A 20,754-nucleotide genomic window follows, 5' to 3' on the forward strand; every position below is an offset into this window, starting at 1 on the left:
GACTGGATGAATCTAATGGCCCTACAGTATCAATACCTATTCTCAGGAATGATATCATTATGTGGCCTAATGGTCGCAACAGAGCTTTCTTTAAGCAGGTGGATTCTTCAGCTGACAGACTGGACATTGATCACAGTACAGCTGCACTTCAGTGTACATTCTGGCCTAACAGAACCTCTGTAAAATTATATGTTGAGTCTTCTCAGCACCTTGATGACCCCTAATCAGATGGTTACGGATTTAAGTATTTTGTAAGTACCAGAATTTATTTTCCTATTTTCCTTGTGAATGAGGTACTATGCAATACAACAAGGCCTCTCTCCATCTAGAAAAACACACATCTCCCTCTTTCCTAGCTTGTGAGAAAGCATGTTGTAATAGGGGGTCCATCTCTGGAGACAACCAAAATGAAGGGCCATTCTCTAAATTCCAAAGTAAAGTGGCTCAGGTTTAGTGTAAGCTACATGCCTGCCTCTTTCTGTTACTCTAGTTTGTGGCTGTTGGCTTTCTTCTCTTTACAATTCTTAGCAATACCTTCCTCAGTGTCACGAGAGAAAGGGGCTTCCATCAGCCAACCATGTGGCAGATTTTATTTGAAGACCAACGATTGGAAGTGTGCAATATCAATACCCAAGACTGAAAGATTTAGCAAGAATGCCAGCTTACAACCTTCATGGCCGTGATATGTTCTTTTACCTGTTGCATGAGGAGAGTTAGCATATCAATATATTGTTACAGCACAAAATTGTTTTTTGATAACCTACTTGGTGTCAATAGAAGACTTTAGTCAACAATCCGCCATATCTTTCGTTAAATAGTTTAACTGGCAAGGTGTTTCATTCGCTTTTAGCCTGATGTCTAAGAAGTCCTGTCTATTAGTTTCCTCACACCCAAATCTTTCAAGAATCCATTTCTTATTCTGTCAAGACTAGGGGTGTCATCTAGGTTTGAAGCTTGGTTTGTCTTCTGATTTTCTCTGTTGATTAGAGGTGTCATAAAATGACCTCATTGCTCAGAGGTCCATGCCACATTCTGGGCTACTCCCTCAAACACAAGTAAAATGTATTCTGGATCATTTGCTGATGTGAACCTCTGGTGCACAGTGGCCAGCACACTGAGGTAGGCTTGGGAGGCAGAAAATACATCTTATTGTATCAGTCATTCTTCACTCTTTTCTTGGGCTCCGAAATGGCAGTCTGTCTGTAGCTGAACAGCTTGTTGGAATGCTTGTTGATCACCTTCCACCTGCTATTGGTGTATTGAGGATTTGACTTGGATGTCCCATCGTACCTGCTGTTGCCGCCTGCTGCCACCGCCTTGCCCGGCCATCAGCAGTCTTCCCTATCCCGAGAGGTGGTAGGCCAAGCAACAGGACTGCTAGTCCCAGCATTCCAAGCGGCGCCTGAGCCGCCAACGTCACCATAACGCACCAGGAGGCGCTTAAATTGCGGCCAGAGCCCCATCGTACCTGCTGCTTGCCGCCTGCCCCTACCGCCTTATCCTGCCTTCAGCGGTCTTCCAGGTCCCGCAAGGGGGAGGCAAAGCAACCGGACTGCTAGTCCCAGCATTCCAAGCATCGCCTGAGCCGCCAACGTCAAAGCCCGGATGAGGCTGGGCTGGGCCCATTCTCTAAGTTCTGCCTACTGGCTCAACTTTAACGCTCGCCTCCTCCCAGAACTTTTGTAAGTGACTATTGGGACTGTGGGGAAATTTCCCAAGCGGCACGTAAGACACTAAATTTCACTTTATTATGTCTTGACTTGATTTTGAGCATTATTGGATTATGGCCAAAGTAAGGCGGGTGGATGAGAGGGAGGGTACACCAAGGTCAATGCAGAATTCAACCCTTGACAGTTTTTTAACGCAAGCTGCAAAGGTTATAGACAAGGAAATACTTGTGGTTCAACGTCATCTATCAATAGAGGGGATCTCTGATATTTGCCTGAACCAGGACCTACTACTGATGGGCAAAAAAGGGCAACTGTATCAGAGAGTCATATTTTAGAACAACAGTCAAATGACCTAGCTAGCTCTGAGCTGCCCTCGCATCAATCCCAAGGTTCAATGGTACCAGGCCCTCCTACTAAAGAAAGAGGAAGCTTAAACACCTAGAGCCTGAACCAATAGTAAACACAAGATCAAAAAAAAAAAACAGAGACAGGCCCTTACTGGGGATAGTAACAGGTCCTATTGTTGTATCTTCAGCTGAAACAAGTCCCGAACCCATGATTCCGTCCACCACAATTTTATCCCCCACAAGATGTCAAGCTCCTTATGGATGGTTTCGATGAAATAATGCAAAAAAGATTATTACCCATGCTAAATAGGCTTGATAATCTGGAAAATAATGTGGAAAGTGTGAAAAAGATACTTTCTTCTCAAATCAGGGAACCAATTAGTTGTGGTTCATCAAGCTCTGGGTTTGGAAACCAAGGAGGAGTTGATAAGGGGGGTAAAGTTAACAGGAAAGTTAGCAATAAGGTCGAAAAGCACCATGGTAACTTAGTGCACCCTTTAGTAAAGGCTAGTGATCAAACGAGCGTTCAAGCCAAACTAGTTGACAGTAGTAGGGGGTTTAACAAGCAACATAATCATGTTGGTGACAGATCCCACTAGCACCAGTTTGACACAAAACAGGAAAGATTCGATTCCACTTAGGCAGTTAAATAAACAACTGAATGATGCTCCTTTATGTGAAGGCAGCTATAATAATGTAACTCTTCACCTTCCACCGGACTGCTGCCCTTATGTGGTGATCTTAACAAATGTACCACCACTTAGAGGGGAGAACAATGAATCTTTTAGCCAATTAAAGAATAAGGCGTGTCACTGGCTCACACAGAATACTGATTTCTCTAGTTCCAGCATTCATGATATCCTGTATATACGCAGAGTACACTGGGTTGGTCCCCTACGAAAAACAGCAAAGGGAGACTGCATTGTGATCAATTGTAGATCACCATACCTTGCAAGGCAGATACTCAATAGTTGGAGGAAACAACCTGGACAAGAACTAGAATATAAAATTGAGTTAATGCCCCTTGGTTATTTTTATAGGCATTTTAAACAGACCAGGTCAAACTCCCCAAAAATTGTCCACACATCTTACAACTCCGTGAGAAGACAAGCTCATTTCCCCCTGGAAGTCAGTAATAGAGTCGAAGCTCTCACTGACTTAGATAGCCCTGACTGACTAAATCAAGGGAAAGGGGCCTCGGCAGATAGTGTAGCTATAATAACCCATGTTGTGGGAAACAGTCATCAACAATATGGAAGGTAAGAAGCCAGTTACCATCCCACATACAAGGCACACCACCCATGAAAGATCGCAGATACCAACAAATGGTAATTCTATACAGAGTCAAGGGCAATTGGGAAGTGAGTGTAACGATCAAGTGCTACAGATTATTTCATGGAATATTGCTGGTGTTAGATCTAAACTAAGTGATCCAGAACGCGGTAGGATGGCTGACAATCACCATATATGTCTATTTCAAGAAACCTGGGCAACAGAACGGGTCCACAAGACCATCAAAGCTGGAACGACCCGCGGGAGGGCTGTAAATTTGGGTCAGGACACCGTTGAATTGTAGAATCAAGAACCTGAAAGTAGATTCACAGGAGATTCTTGGTATTGATTTGTCGTGGCCAAAAAGGGGCATCCATATTAGACTAAGTAATATTTACAACAGGTTCAGTAGCCATCATAAGTCCTCAGAAACAATAACAACGTTAGTTGATTGCTTAGAGAAATGGAGTGGAGGCCCTTCTCTCATTTTAGCTGGTGATTTTAACATAACATATGAGCCGGTGGAGTATATCCAAGAGCTAGTGCAGGAAGAAGAGCAAGCTAGGGGTGTAAAAAAATTCACTAATCCTCCCATTAAAAGACTCACTAAAGTAGGCCAGCAGGTACTGTCCCTCACCCTTGCACAAGGGGTGCGTGCATGTAATGGGCGGACACCAGCTGATGAGGCAGCGGAATTTACTTTCAAAAGGGGTAATACAATAAGCAGGATAGACTACATCATGGTGGACCTTGACATGTGGCCCTACGTCAAGGATATGACAGGCTTAAACCGTGATGATAGTGACCATAATGCCCTCTGCTTGGAATTAACTGGCCTTCCAATCTTTGAGAGTCAAACACCTAACGATATAGTAACTATTGTCACAACAAACAATAATAGACGTATTAAATGGCCTTGTGTGGTAGCTGATGGCAATTAATCTCGAAAATGTATGATAAAGTGGCCCTGGCCCTAGCAGTACTACGCGAATTAGGCTGCAACGAAGATGAATCTATTTTGGCTAGCTATCAGAAATTGTCCAATAGCATTAAGCAATATTTTTTATAAATCTATTAGTTTTAACACTTAAAACGAAGCAATGCCCCATGGTACAATGAGGACTGTAGATTAGCAAAGCTAACCTAACAGAAGCGGTAAAGCAAGCAGCCCAAGATGCCATCACGAATAGTAGAAAGTCGTATAAGAGGGCTCAGGCAGGAGCAATCAAGAGCTGGGAGGCCAATAACTGGCGCCCACTGGTTGAGGCCTCCAAACAGAAAGATAGTCAAACATTCTGGCATTTACTTGCTATGGGCTTAGCTAGGCAGGTCAGTGAAGATGATTTTTACAATCAGCCACAGGTCTGGGAAGACTATTTTAAAAACCTTTACGCTATGTGTTAGAAGAAGAAATTATGGTACCCTTAGGCGAAGTGAGCTTGGCACCAACAAAGGGAATTGATGAAGGGTTTTCCCTAAAACAAAACCATGGCAGCAATTAGCCTACTTCAGGTAGGAAAGGCTCCTGGCTTAGACAGACTTCCAGGAGATCTCTATAAAGCAGTGCCCAATATTGGGGGCCCTTTGTTATAAAAGGTTTTTAACGCTATCCAGCGAGGGGTGGCTATTCTCCTGACATGGAAAGGGGCAGAAATAATACCAATTTTTTTTAAAAGGAGAGAAAGGGGACCCCTCAAATTATAGACCTACAAGTCTTATAGACGTCTCCCAGAAACTATTTTGTAAAGTTATTTTGCTCCGTATCCAGAACTGGATGGAAGAAAATAACATTATATCCCACCTGCAGGCTGGCTTTAGGACATCCACAAGTACCCTAGTTCAAGTATTTAGATTCTTGCTTTTAATCTGGAAGGAAGTTAAGCTCCTGAAGGGTCATTTCATTCCATTGATCGCAATAAACTGTTGGCAAATTAAGGAAACTAAAACTACCTCATGATCTTCTCCAGTTACTAGTTCGCCTGCATGATGGTAACTACTCGAGAATTAGGTGGAAGACAGATGGCAGTCTCTCAAATAGTATTGCAATCTCCAAAGGGGTACGCCAGGGGTGTGTGCTTGCCCCAAACCCTATTCACCCTGTACATCAATGGGCTGATCCAAGAGTTATATGACTGTTGAGGCGATCCCCCTAGACTAGCGGGCGGTCCCTTATCCTCATTGTTGTTTGCAGACGACACACTCCTTATTTCTAAGACTCCGAAGGGTATTCAAAATACCTTAAATAAGTTTGCAGAAGCGTGTAAAGACCGGGGCCTTTAAATTAATTGCTCCAAAACTAAATATATGGTCTTTAATCCCTATAAATGCTCAAAGGGGAAGTTGATATTGTGCACCCAACAATTAGAACAGGTGAAGGTATTTGACTACTAGGGAGTCAGAATTAGTGATAATTTAGCATGGACTCCCCAAATCCAAAAGAGTGAGTCATCACTACAACTCGTGGATTGCGCAATAGCAAGGAGGCTAAGATGTTCATCATATCGCCCAATATCTCCTGTACTAGAGATACATGGGTTAAAGGATTAGGTGCAGCCCTGTATGGTGCTAAACTGTGGGGCTTGGAGAACACTAAAAAGTTAGAGGTAGTGGAAAATAAATTCCTTAGGGCAATTCTTAATGTCCCAATCAATACCCCAATTCCACCACTGCGTCTTGATCTGGGAGTCAAACCTATCTCACACTTTGCTGTTCTTAGGGCACTGATGTTCTGGGTCAGAATCTGGGTCAATAACACGGAGATTCATGTAAAAAAGGAAGTAGTGGAACTATTAAACCTACAAAGACACAAAGGAGAATTGCTCTGGTTTAAGAGGGTTAAAGAATGGCTGTATCACCTGGGCATTGACATGATGTGGGAGGCCCCTGTCTCTATTACAAAAAGAATGGCCCCCTTGCTGAAGAAGAAATACTGGCATTTTATCAATTCCTCTAGTAATAAGACCGTAGCACATGGCACTTTAACTATGCAATTTTTAAATGTTAAGACTTGTTTTAACTTTGATACGTACATGGATGAAATCGAACCACCACAGGCACGAGCACTTTATATCCAGTTCAGGCTTGGGACCTTACCGCTAAATGCTTGGGAAAGTAAATGGGCCAATGCTACTATCACTTCTATGTGGCCAATTTGTTTGTCTGTACAAGAGTCAATCGATCACTTCCTTTTTATGTGCCCTGCATACAGTAACATAAGGAAATCATGGATAATCCCAGCCTGACGATTGCTCTCCTTTTCGCGCCCATCGGAAGCGTTACGTATATTTTGCTCGGACACAATACAATGGCTTGTTTTTGCAATTACAAGATATCTGTTAAATGCCTGGTGGCAGAGATCAAAAGCCTGGGATGGATGGACTCACATGAACATGTCTTTATCTTTGCATAATCAGTTTAAGAACCATAAATACATATTCTCTTTTAATACTGACCTCTTTTAGCCAAGGATACAAAATTAATGTTTTTGGGAATGCTCTATTTATCTATTTTGGAATAATGTACATTTGTATTTTGTTTATGCTGTTTTATGATCATGCTATTGGTCGATTAATAAACTAAACTAAACTTGGATGTTGACTTTCCATTTACTTCTGAATGAGTGACTCAATAGTATGATGAGGTTAAATAGATCCAACTTCTGATACCATATGTAAACGTTTGTGCACCGGAAGAATGACTCCAGCACCCCACAGTAAGTTAAGTGTTTTTTAATGAAATTGTAATTTTGTTTGCCTGTGTTCCTTACTTCAGACACTGGTGATGAATTTCATACTATACCCCTCTTGCCCTTGGGGAAGGCAGAGGAAAATAGAACACACACACACCCTTGCCACTAGGGCAAGATTTGGGAGATAATATACACTACTTTGCACTGAAGCAAGAGCACGAAAGTGGGTAAAAGGGAGAAAATACCCACCTACCTTCCTTGGGCAAGGTGTGAAAAAGTCCTACATAAGCACTATTGGAAAGATCAAGAGTTGAACGAAATGTACATTCCAGGTAACATTTGCTTTTATCATTTTCTCAGAAAGTCATTAAAAAACCCTTCAGCTTCAACAAGGCAGTTAAAATAACGCGCCCCTCACCCCAGCAGGAAAGGACGAGGAAAAGAAAGCTCTGCCCGATCCTTAAGCAAGTTGGGGCACCACGACATACTCTGCCCTGGTGCTAGGTGGAGGTGAACAATACAACACCCCACCACTGTACAAAGCAGAGGACTTGCACATACCACCCACATCTTGTGCTACGGAGGTGTTGCAGAAAAAACATAACCCCACTGGCCTTGATTAAGGTCGGTGGTTAAGGCCAGCTGCCCTGCCAACCTCCTAGCAACAGAAATATGGTGCTAAGCCAGGTTGTATCTGCCCAAGTCTTGCTTTGCAATCAATGTAAGACCTAGGCTTAATCACATTTTCATCAGAACCCTAATTGCAATTCTGTACAGGGCACCTTACAGACGCGCCAGCCGCTTTCAGCCCAAAAAATAATTATAGTCAAGGTGGTCCAGAAGAGCCAACAAATGACCCACTAGCCCAGGGGTCTTCAAACTGTGGGGCGCGACCCCCAGGGGGGCCGTGGAGTGATGCAAAGGGGGTCGCGCCTTCCCAGTCACACTTCTGCCCAGGCCCAAGGGCTTCAGCCCCGCCCCCCCACACTTCCCCCGTCCTGTGTCTCAGCCCCGGCTGCTGCAGTGAAACTTGAGCTGCTGGGGGCTCAGCTGGGCAGTGTCTGGATTCCTATCTCCGGCCGTGTTTTTTCACAGGTCTTTAAAGACCATTTGCATTTTAACATGCCTTTGTAAACTGGTTACAGAGGCTTAGTTTTTTTTGCTGGTTCCAGTACCCCCTGGGTCCCCACTGGGCCTATTCCTTACATTTGGATTTTACATTCACTGCCATAGTGTGAGAATGAATTTCATGGAAAGGAATACAAAGTTGGCTTCCTGGGGGCGCCGTGTGTGAAAGTTTATTGTGCTTTTGAAGCACCTGCTGCGGCGTTTCTTTCCCGGCAATTACCAGGCCTCACATAAATGTCAAGATAACTTGTGTGATTAATTATCTTCCTGGAGAGAGATCAGAATTTTGTATAGTTGAGGTTTTGAATTACGTGGAGTTAGTGCAGAGGGTTAATATGCCTGCTGCAAAGAACGTGTTCCAAGTAGATTACAGAGTGCGTATGATGTAAACAGATTAGCAGGTTACTGCTTTCAAAAGAGACAGCCTTTTGTTACTTGCAATTTATAACTTAAAGTCCTAATATAGAATAGTGAGCTATTAACTTTCATCCTAGAACAGCATGCACACTACAAAGAATACATTATTAGACCATTGATTAATGTTGCAAAAAGGGTTAATTTGGCTAGAAATCAATTCTTATTATTAAAGGAAACTCCCAACTATGCTGTTTCTTTTTCGACTCTGAGTTTGTGCTTCTCCACACCAAGCACTCCTGAACTATACTGCCTACCAGTATGGATGACATGTGACTCCTATACTTTTAGTCCTTTGGCGTATGTAACATTTCCTATACACTGATTTACACACTTATGATTGATTGTCTCTGTGTAATGTGTGTGTGATGCAAAGTGCTCGGACATCCTACACTGGTATGAGTGGCGCTATATGACTAATTCAATGCATCTGAGAGTGTGGGGTTATGGAGACTTGGTCACTGTTAAAGGGTGCTAGTGAGAGAATCCGTGGTGGGGGTGGTCATTGGGGGGGCACCAACAAACATTGTCGCACAGGGCACCACCAGCACTAAAGCCGGCCCTGGGAAGTATGCACAGATAAGCGCTGAAAATACCGCTTTAGGTGACAGCTTTTTTTTGTACCGACTGGGCCATCAAAATAATCTGCTGGTAACCCTAACCATAGGACTGGAAGTTTGTTGCAGGATCAGCACATTATTTATTTCCTTCACCCTCTATCCCCGATTAATGCCGCAATAGTTTAACTTAGATCTTAAAGTCTACGCCCCCGTCAATAACATGCTGAGTTACTTCATGGGTCTGGGAATGCACCCTGCATTCAGACAACTCATTCCTCATTCTCGCCCTTTATTGTCACGCTCACCTTGCACTCACAGCAATCACAATGCACTCACACTGATCACCATTCACTTGCACCTTTCACCCGCTCACCTTGCACTCACAGTGATCACTCTGCACTCAAAATGCACTTGTCCTGCTCACACTATACCTCAACCTGCAGTCACACGAGTACACTACTCATCCTGCACTCATGTGACACTTCACTCACCTGTCCCCCTCACTACTCAATATGCAACTCACTCAAACAAGCCCATCAGTAATCATACATTCATTCATCCCATTCTGAATTTGCATCCGCACCCAAAATGAGAGAGGACAGCAAGGGAGTGAGAGAATTTGATTGAAGAGGTCAGGGATGAGGAGAAATGTGAATTGCCGAAGAGAAGTGTGGACACGCAAGAAGTGAGTGTAATCCAAAGGTGAGGGCTTCTGTTAGAACAAAGGGGAGATGTGAAAGAGGAATGGGGGACTGGAGAGGTGTAAGATACAAATAGACAAAAATTTGAATGAAGAGACGAGGTGAATGAGAAGTGCTGAGGGGCACGGGAGGTGACAGGGCCAGAGAGGCCATGAGATAAATGTGAGAGACTGTTATAGATGAGGGCAGTGAAAGGACAGAATGGCAAGAGGTGATTAAAGGTGAAGTGAGAGGTTGAATGGGGAGAGTTCAGAAGTTGTAAAAAGGGGTGAAAGAAAATTACCTGCAAAGTGAGAGAGGGATCCGGGGTTAGGAGAGGAGAGAGGGATGGAAGGGAGGGGGTGAGAGGAAAGCTGCATGGGTAAACGGCTTAACTCTACACAAAACCGCCAGGGTTTTAAGGGACCCCTGCTTCTTCCGGTCAGGGCCAGGTGAGCTTCTAATGTGGCAGCACGTATTGCTGCAGAGTGGAAGGCCCTTCACAAAAGTTGACTTGAAATCTTTCTGATGATAATTGCGGTATTTTGGTTATAAATGGGTACTGATTGGGGGAAATCTTTCCTCAGCGTTACTGTGTGTAACAAATATCAAAATAATGAAGCAATGCTATCCCAAAATACGCGGCATCACATAACCTCATTTACATTTTCATCCCACGCAATTTAGTCAACAGGTTTAGACATTTTTGTCAGGAGGGGGTCCTTACGCCTCAAAATGTTGACAGGGGGGTCTCGGCATCCAAAAGTTTGAAGACCTCTGCACTAGCCTCTTAAAATACATCCTAAAAAACCTAAAGTTGAAGGAGATTTATGATTGACATGGGTATAACAATGGCTACCTCATAACGCGTAAACATCGGTTAAATTAACAAGTTATGGTAAGTCTAACCATAGCCTGCACCAACTCAATCCTCACTCAAACATAACTTACTCACCACCGTTTCTTGATCCTACATAAAACACGTTTCCATAAATTGACTCAACCTTAACTTCTACAGTCTCTCATTCATATCTCTTTTACAACTTCAAGTGATGGTGGGAGTAAGAGTTAAGCTTACCTACCAACCCATCAGTTTTACTCCCTTACTCTCACTCCCCCATATAACATTTAGAATATCAAAATGCTTTTCATCCTTCATAACAGATGGAGAGTGGGAAATCAGGACGAATAAGGACAGTCTGTGTTCGTAGGTAAGGTAAAGCTGTTCCTGTAACTCCACGAACATTTATAACAGATTGTTTGTATTTATTGCCAGAAAAAACATTGTAGGACGTTAAAGCGGACAAAGTGTTAATAATGGGTACCACTCACAACTTGAAAAGTTAGCAAATTCCGCAGGTAGGAATCGCAAACACCCATCACTTGTGAAAGGTGGACATCATATGTGAATGAGAAACTTAGTATGTATGTTGGTCAGTGGGTACAAATTTGTATGATTGTGTGACTAAGTACCTATTCTGATGCTGAATTGAAATGGTAATTGCGTAAATATTTCCTTTTTTGGAGAGGTACTGGGTTGAAGTTATCTTATGTTACAACATACTTACTTTACGCTAATGTATGATAGTATTTTGGTATTGTATTGTGGTGTTACAGGTTGTTATTCTACAAAAGTCGAATTCAATTCATGTCTAAATATTATAGACTTAAGTCTAGATATTCAGGACTGCAGAATGTGGAATTGAATGTGTCATCTCAGCCATCTACCTTTTCTACTCTTATCAAACACTCTGCTTTATTCCCAGATCAAAAGGCCACCTCGCAATCCCCAACTATCATGACCTGCCTTGAGCCCTGTCCCTACAGTTCTTTACACCTGTAACACTTTGATAACTCACAGAATTTTCCCTTTTCATCTAAACATGCTCTGCTCCATAGTCTTCAATACATGGCCTAAAATCTCATTTTCACTATATCGCCCACCCTCTCATCCCCATTCTTCCTCAGTTTGTTACTAACTTGACTTAAATAACTGTGCCACCTACTTTCCTGCTAAAGTTAACTCGGGTGAAGCCCATTATTGCACTCCACAGCTGGACTGAATAAGCCACCTTATAAGACGGATGTTTTCCAATTGGCTCCATGGCTCAAAACCCAAGTCATCCAACAAGACAAGTGATTTTTGGTACCATTTCTTACTTTTAATTTACTTTTTTATAGCCTTACAAAACAAGGTGATCATCACTATTTTGAAGGTATGGAGGAAAGAAGTTCCAGAATCTGGTGCCAAGCTCATTCATTCCTTCCCCTGCAAATGCTCATACCGTGTCCTTCTTTGAATTACAGAGCCCAAACTTTCAACCTGTTCAACCATGTTAATCCTACATCCTTTCCCTTAGACCCTCTCCCACCTGCTTTTATACCCAAGGTCTACTCCTCCTGGTCTCCTCTCTGGTTTTTCACTTTAATACAAAAATGTTTGAATTTCACTTTTCCAAAGTAGATTACTCTAGGTTCCACTCTTACCCTCCCATCCTTTCTACACTTCAGGAAGGTATTCACTAGACATAGAGAAGACTGCTGGATGCCAACTTTCTCCCCATCACCCTAACAACTCAGCCATCCAACGACGCAACTGAAATTGAACTCCTATCTATCAGAGGATATCTCACATCTGCACTCTGCTCTAAACCTTCTTATGAATACTACTGCTATCCTCCACTGTCACTGACACTTAGGTCACCCTTTCTTTCTTAACTAGATCTTCTTTGGGCATCTAAGGTAGCGTTTTGCCTGGCTTATGTTTGTATCCCTTTATGGTACTTTTTCTTTCTCTTGATCTGGACCCTTTTAAATATCTTCTACATTAAGAAGGGTCACAATATTTTCATAATACATGATCTGCCTCAACTTTACACAATCCCTCCAACTCCATCGACTAATTTTAACAGAATCCAAAGCAAACTTGAATTTACTTATCCCTACCCCATCTGTCAAAACGGTCATTCTACTGTGTCCATCCTTACCTCAGTGGAGATTCCTGCAAACGTAGTATTATTTTTTACTCCTCTCTTTATTTCTCACCATATCTGTGCCAACTGTTAACACTCAATAATTGTGAAATACATGCCACCTTCCACACCATGGTACCCAGTCGATAAATCTATTATCTTCTCTTGACCACACAATTGTTTTTTCCATCTCATTGATTTACATATTGTATGCTATCATGTCTCTCTAGCTTTCAGTGTTTCTATCCATGTACTGTACAAGTTACCAAACTCATCTCACATCTCCGTTTCTTTATCTCTGTAACCTTTCTCGTTCACCTAAAATTCTATTCCATCTATATTGTTTTCAAAAGTAGCCAGTCTTTTTTCCACCTACAATGCATCCCTCATCTTTCTCTACATTTCTAGACATCAATTGTCTTCTTCCCAAATCCTTGTCATACAACCACCTCTGAATTCTACTGCCACCCCCTCTCTCTTTTTTATCCACCTCAAACTCTGTGATCACTTTCTGCTCAAACTTAACTCAGTCTGTGAATAACTCACATGTAACAATCTAGTTGTACATTTATACTGGTATGATGTATGCTTTGACAAAGGCAGTAAATAATATTGAGATGAAACAGAGGGTAGAAAGATAGAGCTATCTACTCAATATCTGGTGACTTCAGTTCGAAGACACTTTTGCTGTACAGTGAAAATAATATTTGATAATAAAGAACAGAAATGCAACAAGGCAAAAGACCATTTTCCGGCTTACTAATACTTTAGTTTGCATTTGTTTCTATTCTGAATTTTTGGATTTAGTAAAGTACCAACTCACCCGTTCTTCCCGACCTGCTGTAAGGATAACAACAATCCTCCCCTGTCGCTTCCGTCCAGTTCGGCCCATGCGCTGCACAAGTCGAATCGGACTTTTCTGAGCATCAAAACACACTATGAGGTCAACTTCTCCAATATCCAAGCCTTCTTCCCCAACGCATGTAGAAACTAGTGTATTATAACCACCATCTCGGAAGCGTTTCATGACCTACGAAGAAACCAAAATAAAACCGGAGGGAGTTCAGTATTGTTATTAGTGTCTTATTTTTTTAACCATATACATTCTAACTTCAGACTTACTTGCCTGTATGGATCCTACTATAGTTTCATATGATGATCACCTAACCTTCATTTGTAAAAAGAGAGCCATAATAAAATTATTTTATTGTGGTTATTGTTTTATTTAAGAGCCGGCAGTCTGTTATTGTTATTCATAGTATAAAAGCTCATTGTAATTTTTGGTATAATAACTATTATGAAATACTCAGAGTAAAACACAAACATTATCCTTTGAAGCCCTGTACATACAGCAGTGTTGGTGGAAAATCAGAACAGACTAAAAACCATAATTAGCCCGGCAAACATTTTCAAGGCACCTCTATACGGGAGGTTGACCGTCACTGGAATGGGGTTGAATGTTTGTGGCAGAATCATGGCAGCCCACGCTACGTTGAAAGCAGCCTCCAAGTCTGCAGCCAAATGTGAAAACTATCTAGTGGAGGAATGACCGCTCCGGCCATGAAGGAAATTAAGGCAGCTGAATCATGTTCTTTGGTGATTTGTGAGTAATACAGCTAAAGAAATCTTAAACAACATTAGGTTCAGAAGAAAGAAATTGCGCTGGGTCTAAGAAATTAACCACATTGATTAATGTGCAAACAGATGTACAGTCAAAGTGCTCCCCAGCTGTTGTTTTTCTAATCACATAAAAACTAGGGGGTATCATACTACATGCACACACAGGCTATCATCTTCGCTGCTTAAATCTAGGTGGTCAATACTAGACATGCTGGTATTCTCATCCTCCATCACCACAAGAAACGCCATTTACCAAAATAGTCATGACAACAAGTTAAACAAAATAATTGTCAAAACACCAAAGTAGTATGGTGAACGCTTGAACATGCTCATGATTGGTACAAACAAAAAGAATGAGTAAATGTAGTGACTTCTGCACTCTTAGTCCATCCATCTGGTAGTCATTACGCAAGGGATGTCCAACTCTTATTGCGAATACATCGACATGTGCTTGAGTATCGGAGTGTGTGGCATAAGCTCTAGCCAAGATCCACGCATGCAAAGACAGGCCTCCAACATGCTACTTGGCAACGTAGCCGAAGGTCCTTTGTCTGCCATCTGATAAGAGGTATAGGCAACAAGCAGTGGAGTGAGCAGCAAGTGTCTGTCGGATGAATGAAAAGGGGTGGAGAAACTAAGAATCACAAAACGTTTAACATTTCTGTGGGCTCAGTTTTGGGTGCTGGGTGGGTCTGCTCTCTACAATCGGGGGGGGTGGACAATGTGCGGGCAGATCGATTGAGCAAGAACATTCCCTCGTCAAGGGATTTCTCCCTCCTTCCCAGTTTGTTCGACCAGTTGGTGGGTCCGTGGGCCTCCCTGTGGTGCACCTGTTTGCGGACCTGCACAATGCCCAGGTGGTCATGTTCTGTTCTCTGGGCTGGTGTCCCGGGGCTCTGGGAGTCAACGGCTTGACCTCTCCTTGGCCTCAGGGTCTTCTGTATGCCTTACCCTCCTTTCCGCTGCTCCAGGCCTTTCTGGTTCAGGTTCGGAGGGAACATGCTCAGGTGGTGCTGGTTGCACCCCGTTGGCCTTGGGCGAATTGGTTTCCTCTCCTGACCAGGTTGTGTTGCGGCCGGGAGTGGGTCCTTCCTGTGGTTCCGTCTCCTTTGGTGTTTCCAGCCCTTCCCCTGAGCTCCTTGCAGAGGTTACACCCGACGGCCTGGCGGCTGAGTGGCAGGGCTTAGCTGTTTTGGGGGTCCCTGGTTATCTGGCGGTTACTTTGCAGGATTCTCAGAGGTCCTCCACCCTTCTGTCCAATGCTAGGCATTGGAGGGCCTTTTTTCGGCCTGGTGTGCTGTTGAGGAGGTTGATCCCACGGTGGCTGACCTCTTTTTGGTGATGCAGTTCCTTCAAGATGGGGCTCATCTGGGGTTGTCGGTGACTTTTCTGCGGGTGCGGTGGGCGGCCATTCAGGCTTTTCAGGGCTCCTAGCATAATTTGAGGGATGACGGCGGCCTGATGCCTCGTTTTTTTCAGGGTCTGTTGACTTTGTTTCCTTGCCCTGCCCGTTCCTATCCTTCTTGGAGTTTACAGCCGGTGTTGGATGTCCTGTCCGGTCCTCCACTTAAGCCCCTTGAGGGTCTCGAGTTAAAACTCTTGACTTTTAAAGCTTGTTTTTTGGTGGCCATCAACTCGGCACAAAGCTTGGGTAAGTTGCGGGCTTTGCCTTGTAAGTATCTCTTTGGATCGGGTGGTTTTGGTGCCAATACTGTCCTTTGTCCCCAAGGTCAATTCGGCGTTTCATCTCAGTCAGGAGGTGATTCTACCTGAATTCTGTCCTGCTCTTTCCTCGGCTGTGGAATCTCGTTTGCACTGACTGGATGTGTGACGTGCTTTGTCGTAGTGCCTGCAGGTTGTGGAGTCCTTCCGGAAGGGGGGACGCTTTGTTTGTTAATTTTGGTCCTGCTAAGAAAGGTGTGAAGCCTTCAATGGCTACGTTGAGTCATTAGATTTGGTCTACGGTTTTGCTGGCTTACAAGCTGCGTGGGGTGGAGCACCCGGTTGGGGTTCAGGGCCTTTCGACTCGCGGTATGGCCACTACAGTTGCCGAGTTGCAGGGTACCTCTGTGGTCGTCTTCTCCTTCTATGTTTGTCCATCACTATCGGATTGCTGGTCTGGAACGTTTGGATACTGTCCTGGACCACATGGTCTTGTCCTCTATGAGGGACTAAGAGATGTTGATCTGCTGTGTTTGGGGCACGTTATTAAATTTCGGTGTTCTTTATCACTCAGTTGTCCGTCTGTTTTCTTTTGCTTGTTATGTCCTCACTTGTGCTGAAGAAAGGCGATGGAGGGACGGGAAGTAATGCGTCCATTACTATTGATAATGAAATTATTCCTAGTCCTACTCTCTTGCCTTCCTTCTAGGACCCTCCCATCCTCCCTGTATGGCACATCTGAGTACTAGTTCGGCTTGTTTATGTACAGGTGGAGGTGGGGGCGAGCAGAGTTTTTATGGGCTGGGGGTAGGTCTGGGGGGAGGCAGTAATGCCATTATCAATAGTAATGGACACATTAGCCATAACTGTGCTGAGACGAAGATGCATAAGGGGTAGAATGAAACGAAAATGAACAGTCCTTAATGATACAGTCCAATGAGTTGTACATGTCTTGGCAATAAATCCTCCAACGGTTAGACCACTAAACGTACAACACTGTATCTGAGTGACAGAAGAACAAGTAATGACCAGACAATTTGACTCTTTACTAACAATCATAACCTGGAGCACCCTCTCTGTGCCCTATAAAAAGCATAGCTCCTGGCTAACAGGAACCCTTATTCCTATTTCGGTATGAGGGAGGATTAATTCCTAATTACATCCTTGTTGAAAGCAAAGCACAGCTCTTCTGTAGACAATGCCCATGAGCTAGCCAATCGTACACGCGAATGCCTGCTACTAGGAACACAGCCTAAAATCTCACATTAAAGCATGTAGTCAAAGGGCCTATGAAGCAATGAGTTTAGCATCATTTCAAAGAGCAAATTAGATGCTGTTTACTAGTTGGTGGATCCATGCACAGTAGGCAATTACAATGTCAACACAAAGAAGGATGACACTTTTTCTGAGATATTTATAATCCATGAGGACAAATAGGTCTTGAATCAGTAAATTAATTCATAAAGGGGCCAATTAAAACAGTTGTGAATATGTGGTCAATAGGACAAGACAAAGGTCATCTTAAACTGCAAGTTACAGCACCATTAACACATCCATAGGAAGCACCAAAAACACAACCCACAATGTGTTAAAATGGTTCAACAATACACATCAAAATACACTGCAGAAAATACATGCCAACTAATGTTAAGCAAGGGGCTGATTCAAAGTCCCCTGCAAATATTGGTACTGTCCACGACAGATCTTAGACAAAAGGCATCTAAAAGTTGTCTGTACGTGAGACCTAAAAATCACTCTCTAATCAAGATGCTACAGAGCGTGGTTATCTTTAGGTACCTTACCTCAAGCTGCTCCTTTTGCGTAAATCCTCTTACTCCATTTCCTGTTGACGAGTGTCCAACAAAGGTCATTACTTTCACAACTGGTAGGTGCTGGTTGAGCATTTCAGCAATCTCTTGTACACTGTCTCGAAATGAAGAAAATATCATAACCCGGGTATCAACAGGACCTTTCTCCGATGCACCTTCACCTGTTTCAAATTAAGAAATTCTAATGTCCGTTAAATAGAAATATAACTGCCTCAGGTCAAAATACTATACAAGTTAACTCCACACATTTTATTTATGTGGATGCATACATAACACAATTCAAAACATTATAAGTTTCTCACTATAGTGAATTTGCACTCCTTAGTCAACAGTCATCCAATCTGTCTTCGGACTGAGGGGAAATACTACTGACACAAGGAGGGTAGTAGCGAACCTGACACATCACAAAGTAGAAATAAACATTTGAAAGGCAAGGTTGAGGTGCAACACTACTGGGGCCACATCACTATCCTACAAACCATTATCCTACTACTAAGGTCAGTTCTGTTCTCTCTTGTCTATAACATCAATGTCACAGATGCACAAAGATGGAGAAAGCTGGGGGACTAGTGGGATTTCTAGGGGTAAGGGAACTGTAGATCTAAGAGTGCAAAAGTAACTAATGTGAACAACTTGTTTTACTGAGTGAGAGAGTGTGAGTGTGTGTGTGTGTGTGTGTGTGTGTGTGAGAGAGTGAGTGTGTGAGTGTGTGTAGGTTCGTGCTAATCCTAACATCTGATGATAATCCTCAGCATTGGTTGGCTAAATAGAGCATCATTTATGGAGTGCTGGTCTAATGGCAGGTTTCCATAAGCCAGGGAGTTGACTGTAAAGCTTAACATCTGACATGCTTTGTTAGCCCCAATTTCATCTTCATAAATAGTGTGAGACAGAAGAAGCCCCCTGACAGACGATTACTACAGGAGTCACGAAATATTCAACATGCATTAGAAGCGATGGTGGACCACTTGCTACACTTGGGGGCTGCAAAGGGGTTGACACTTGAGGGAAGGGCTCGAAGACTGTTCGAGCAGAACACAACATTTAAATACCTACAAGAGGATACAGAGTTAGGGAAGTGAAACACGTGCCAGAACAAAGTTTAATTAATCTTGCAGGTACACCTGTTATTGTCTTTAATTGTTGTCATCATCAGTCCCAGTATCTGCTAAAAATAAGTGAGACCTCTTATAAGCTGATGAAGGTAAGGCATCAGAAACAAGTAACAGAAGGATCATCTAAGACAAGACTCATGAGAGAAGAGAGAAAATGCAGGCCCTCTTCATTTGACACTGAACTTCTGAAATAAAGTCTCACTACTTCTATTGCGTTTACCACTGGAAGTCTTATCAAAACATTTTCCTCCAAAGTGGTTGGGTCACACCAAAAGAGACTCCAACATTGGCTTTAATATGAGGCCTGATTCATCCATTTCTTAGGAAAGGAAAGCTTAGAGGGGAATACAGGCACAGAGTCCAAAGGATACCAGAGAAGTCAGAAAGTGCTAGTTTCTCTCGAAGGGCTTTGTTTGAAGTTAAAATCTATGAAGTTCTGTGGCTGGTTCCGAAGTCAGATTGTGAGGGGTCTAGGAGGTGAGTAGAATCTATGGGGGTTGGCGAGTCATGAACTGACCAGCTTTTCCAGGACTGCGGCTGAGCAGGGTGGAGGGAGATTGGTCTGTAGTTTGCCTTGGTTAGGGATTCGGGGGATAGTTACATGATAAGGGGTAGGATGGTAGCATGCTACCAGGAGTCCAGAAAGGTGATGGTACAAAATGACATGTTGAGTATGGGATTGAGTGCAGTGTAGATAGGGCGGAGTCTTCTAACAAAGATGTAGTGAGAGGGCGATGGAGATTTGATAAATCGCATTGTGTTGGTGACTTCCGTGGTGGTGACTGCGGCCCAGCAGGTCAATGTGGTGCTCGTAGGGGGAATTCTTTGATATTGGAAAACATCTCTTTGGCATAGTTAGAGATGTTGTATATGCTGAAAGATAGCAAAAATGGCTTGGTGGTTTCGAGATGTTGGATGGTTGATCCGCAGGACCAACTGTCCGCAGTGTTATGGGTGTGGCGCTAGCAGCGTTCCAGTTCCAATCACGGGTCAGAGTTCCTCGGTGTACCAACTGGCCTGGGACTTGGTCTGGAGTTTGGAGGTCGTTTCCATAGGAGCCAGGAATACTGCGCTGGAGGTTGCTATGTGTTGAAGTCAGAGATGGTGGAAGGTGAATTGGTGGGCAGAGGGGTGCGGTGAGTGAGGAGTTTGGAGATCCATTTGTCTTCAGAAATACTATTCCATTGTGGTTGGAACTGTACAGGTTTTGGTGGGCTTAGCCTGGTAGGGTAGCTGGATGTCAAATTGGATGAGGTAGTGATCAGATCATGTGAGTGGGATGGGGATGGCCACCAAGTTATTAGTTAAGTTGGCAAAGATGGGGTTGAAGAGGTGTACACCCACGTGGGTGGTCCGGTCACCCCTTGGGTGAGGCGCTATTGGGTGAGGCACTCGATGTTAAGGTCTTCTAAGTGGTTGGCAGAGTTGGGGTTGGTATGGTCTTCAAGTTGGACGATGAGGTCAACCAAGTCAGAGGAATGAGCTGGATGCTCGTGTCAGCGGAGGGTGAGGTGAACAATGGAGGAACTGAAGTTGGATTTGGGTCCAAGTGGCAGCATATGGTAGAGGCGTTTGGAGTATTGATTTTGAAGGCTAGGTGTTCTAACTAGCTACTGTTGTTGGCCGAAATGGTAGTCCAGTTGATGCCTTCTTGGTGGATGATACCTATGCCGCTGATTGTGTAGCCAGAGGTGTGGCAGTGACTATGTCACTGGCTGTCGCTGGCTTAAGCCAGGTTTCTATAAGAAAAAAAAGGTCGGGAGAGCGAACCCCAAGAAGGTCAGACTTTGATGGCGT

General features: G+C 43.4%; 1 protein-coding gene across 2 annotated transcripts in view; it reads right to left on the reverse strand.

The window, feature by feature from the left end:
- FANCM (FA complementation group M) overlaps positions 1 to 20,754 on the reverse strand; it is a 797,274-nt gene that overhangs the window by 374,268 nt on the left and 402,252 nt on the right. For both annotated transcript variants that reach the window (XM_085627037.1, XM_085627038.1), the window contains 2 exons: positions 17,816 to 18,003; positions 13,555 to 13,761 (listed from right to left, as the gene is read on the reverse strand). In XM_085627037.1, coding sequence (XP_085483163.1) covers positions 13,555 to 13,761; positions 17,816 to 18,003 — 395 coding nt within the window. The remainder of the gene's footprint in view (positions 1 to 13,554; positions 13,762 to 17,815; positions 18,004 to 20,754) is intronic.

The sequence above is a fragment of the Triturus cristatus genome, chromosome 9 (assembly GCF_964204655.1).
Source record: "Triturus cristatus chromosome 9, aTriCri1.1, whole genome shotgun sequence".
Classification (NCBI taxonomy): Eukaryota; Metazoa; Chordata; class Amphibia; order Caudata; family Salamandridae; genus Triturus; species Triturus cristatus.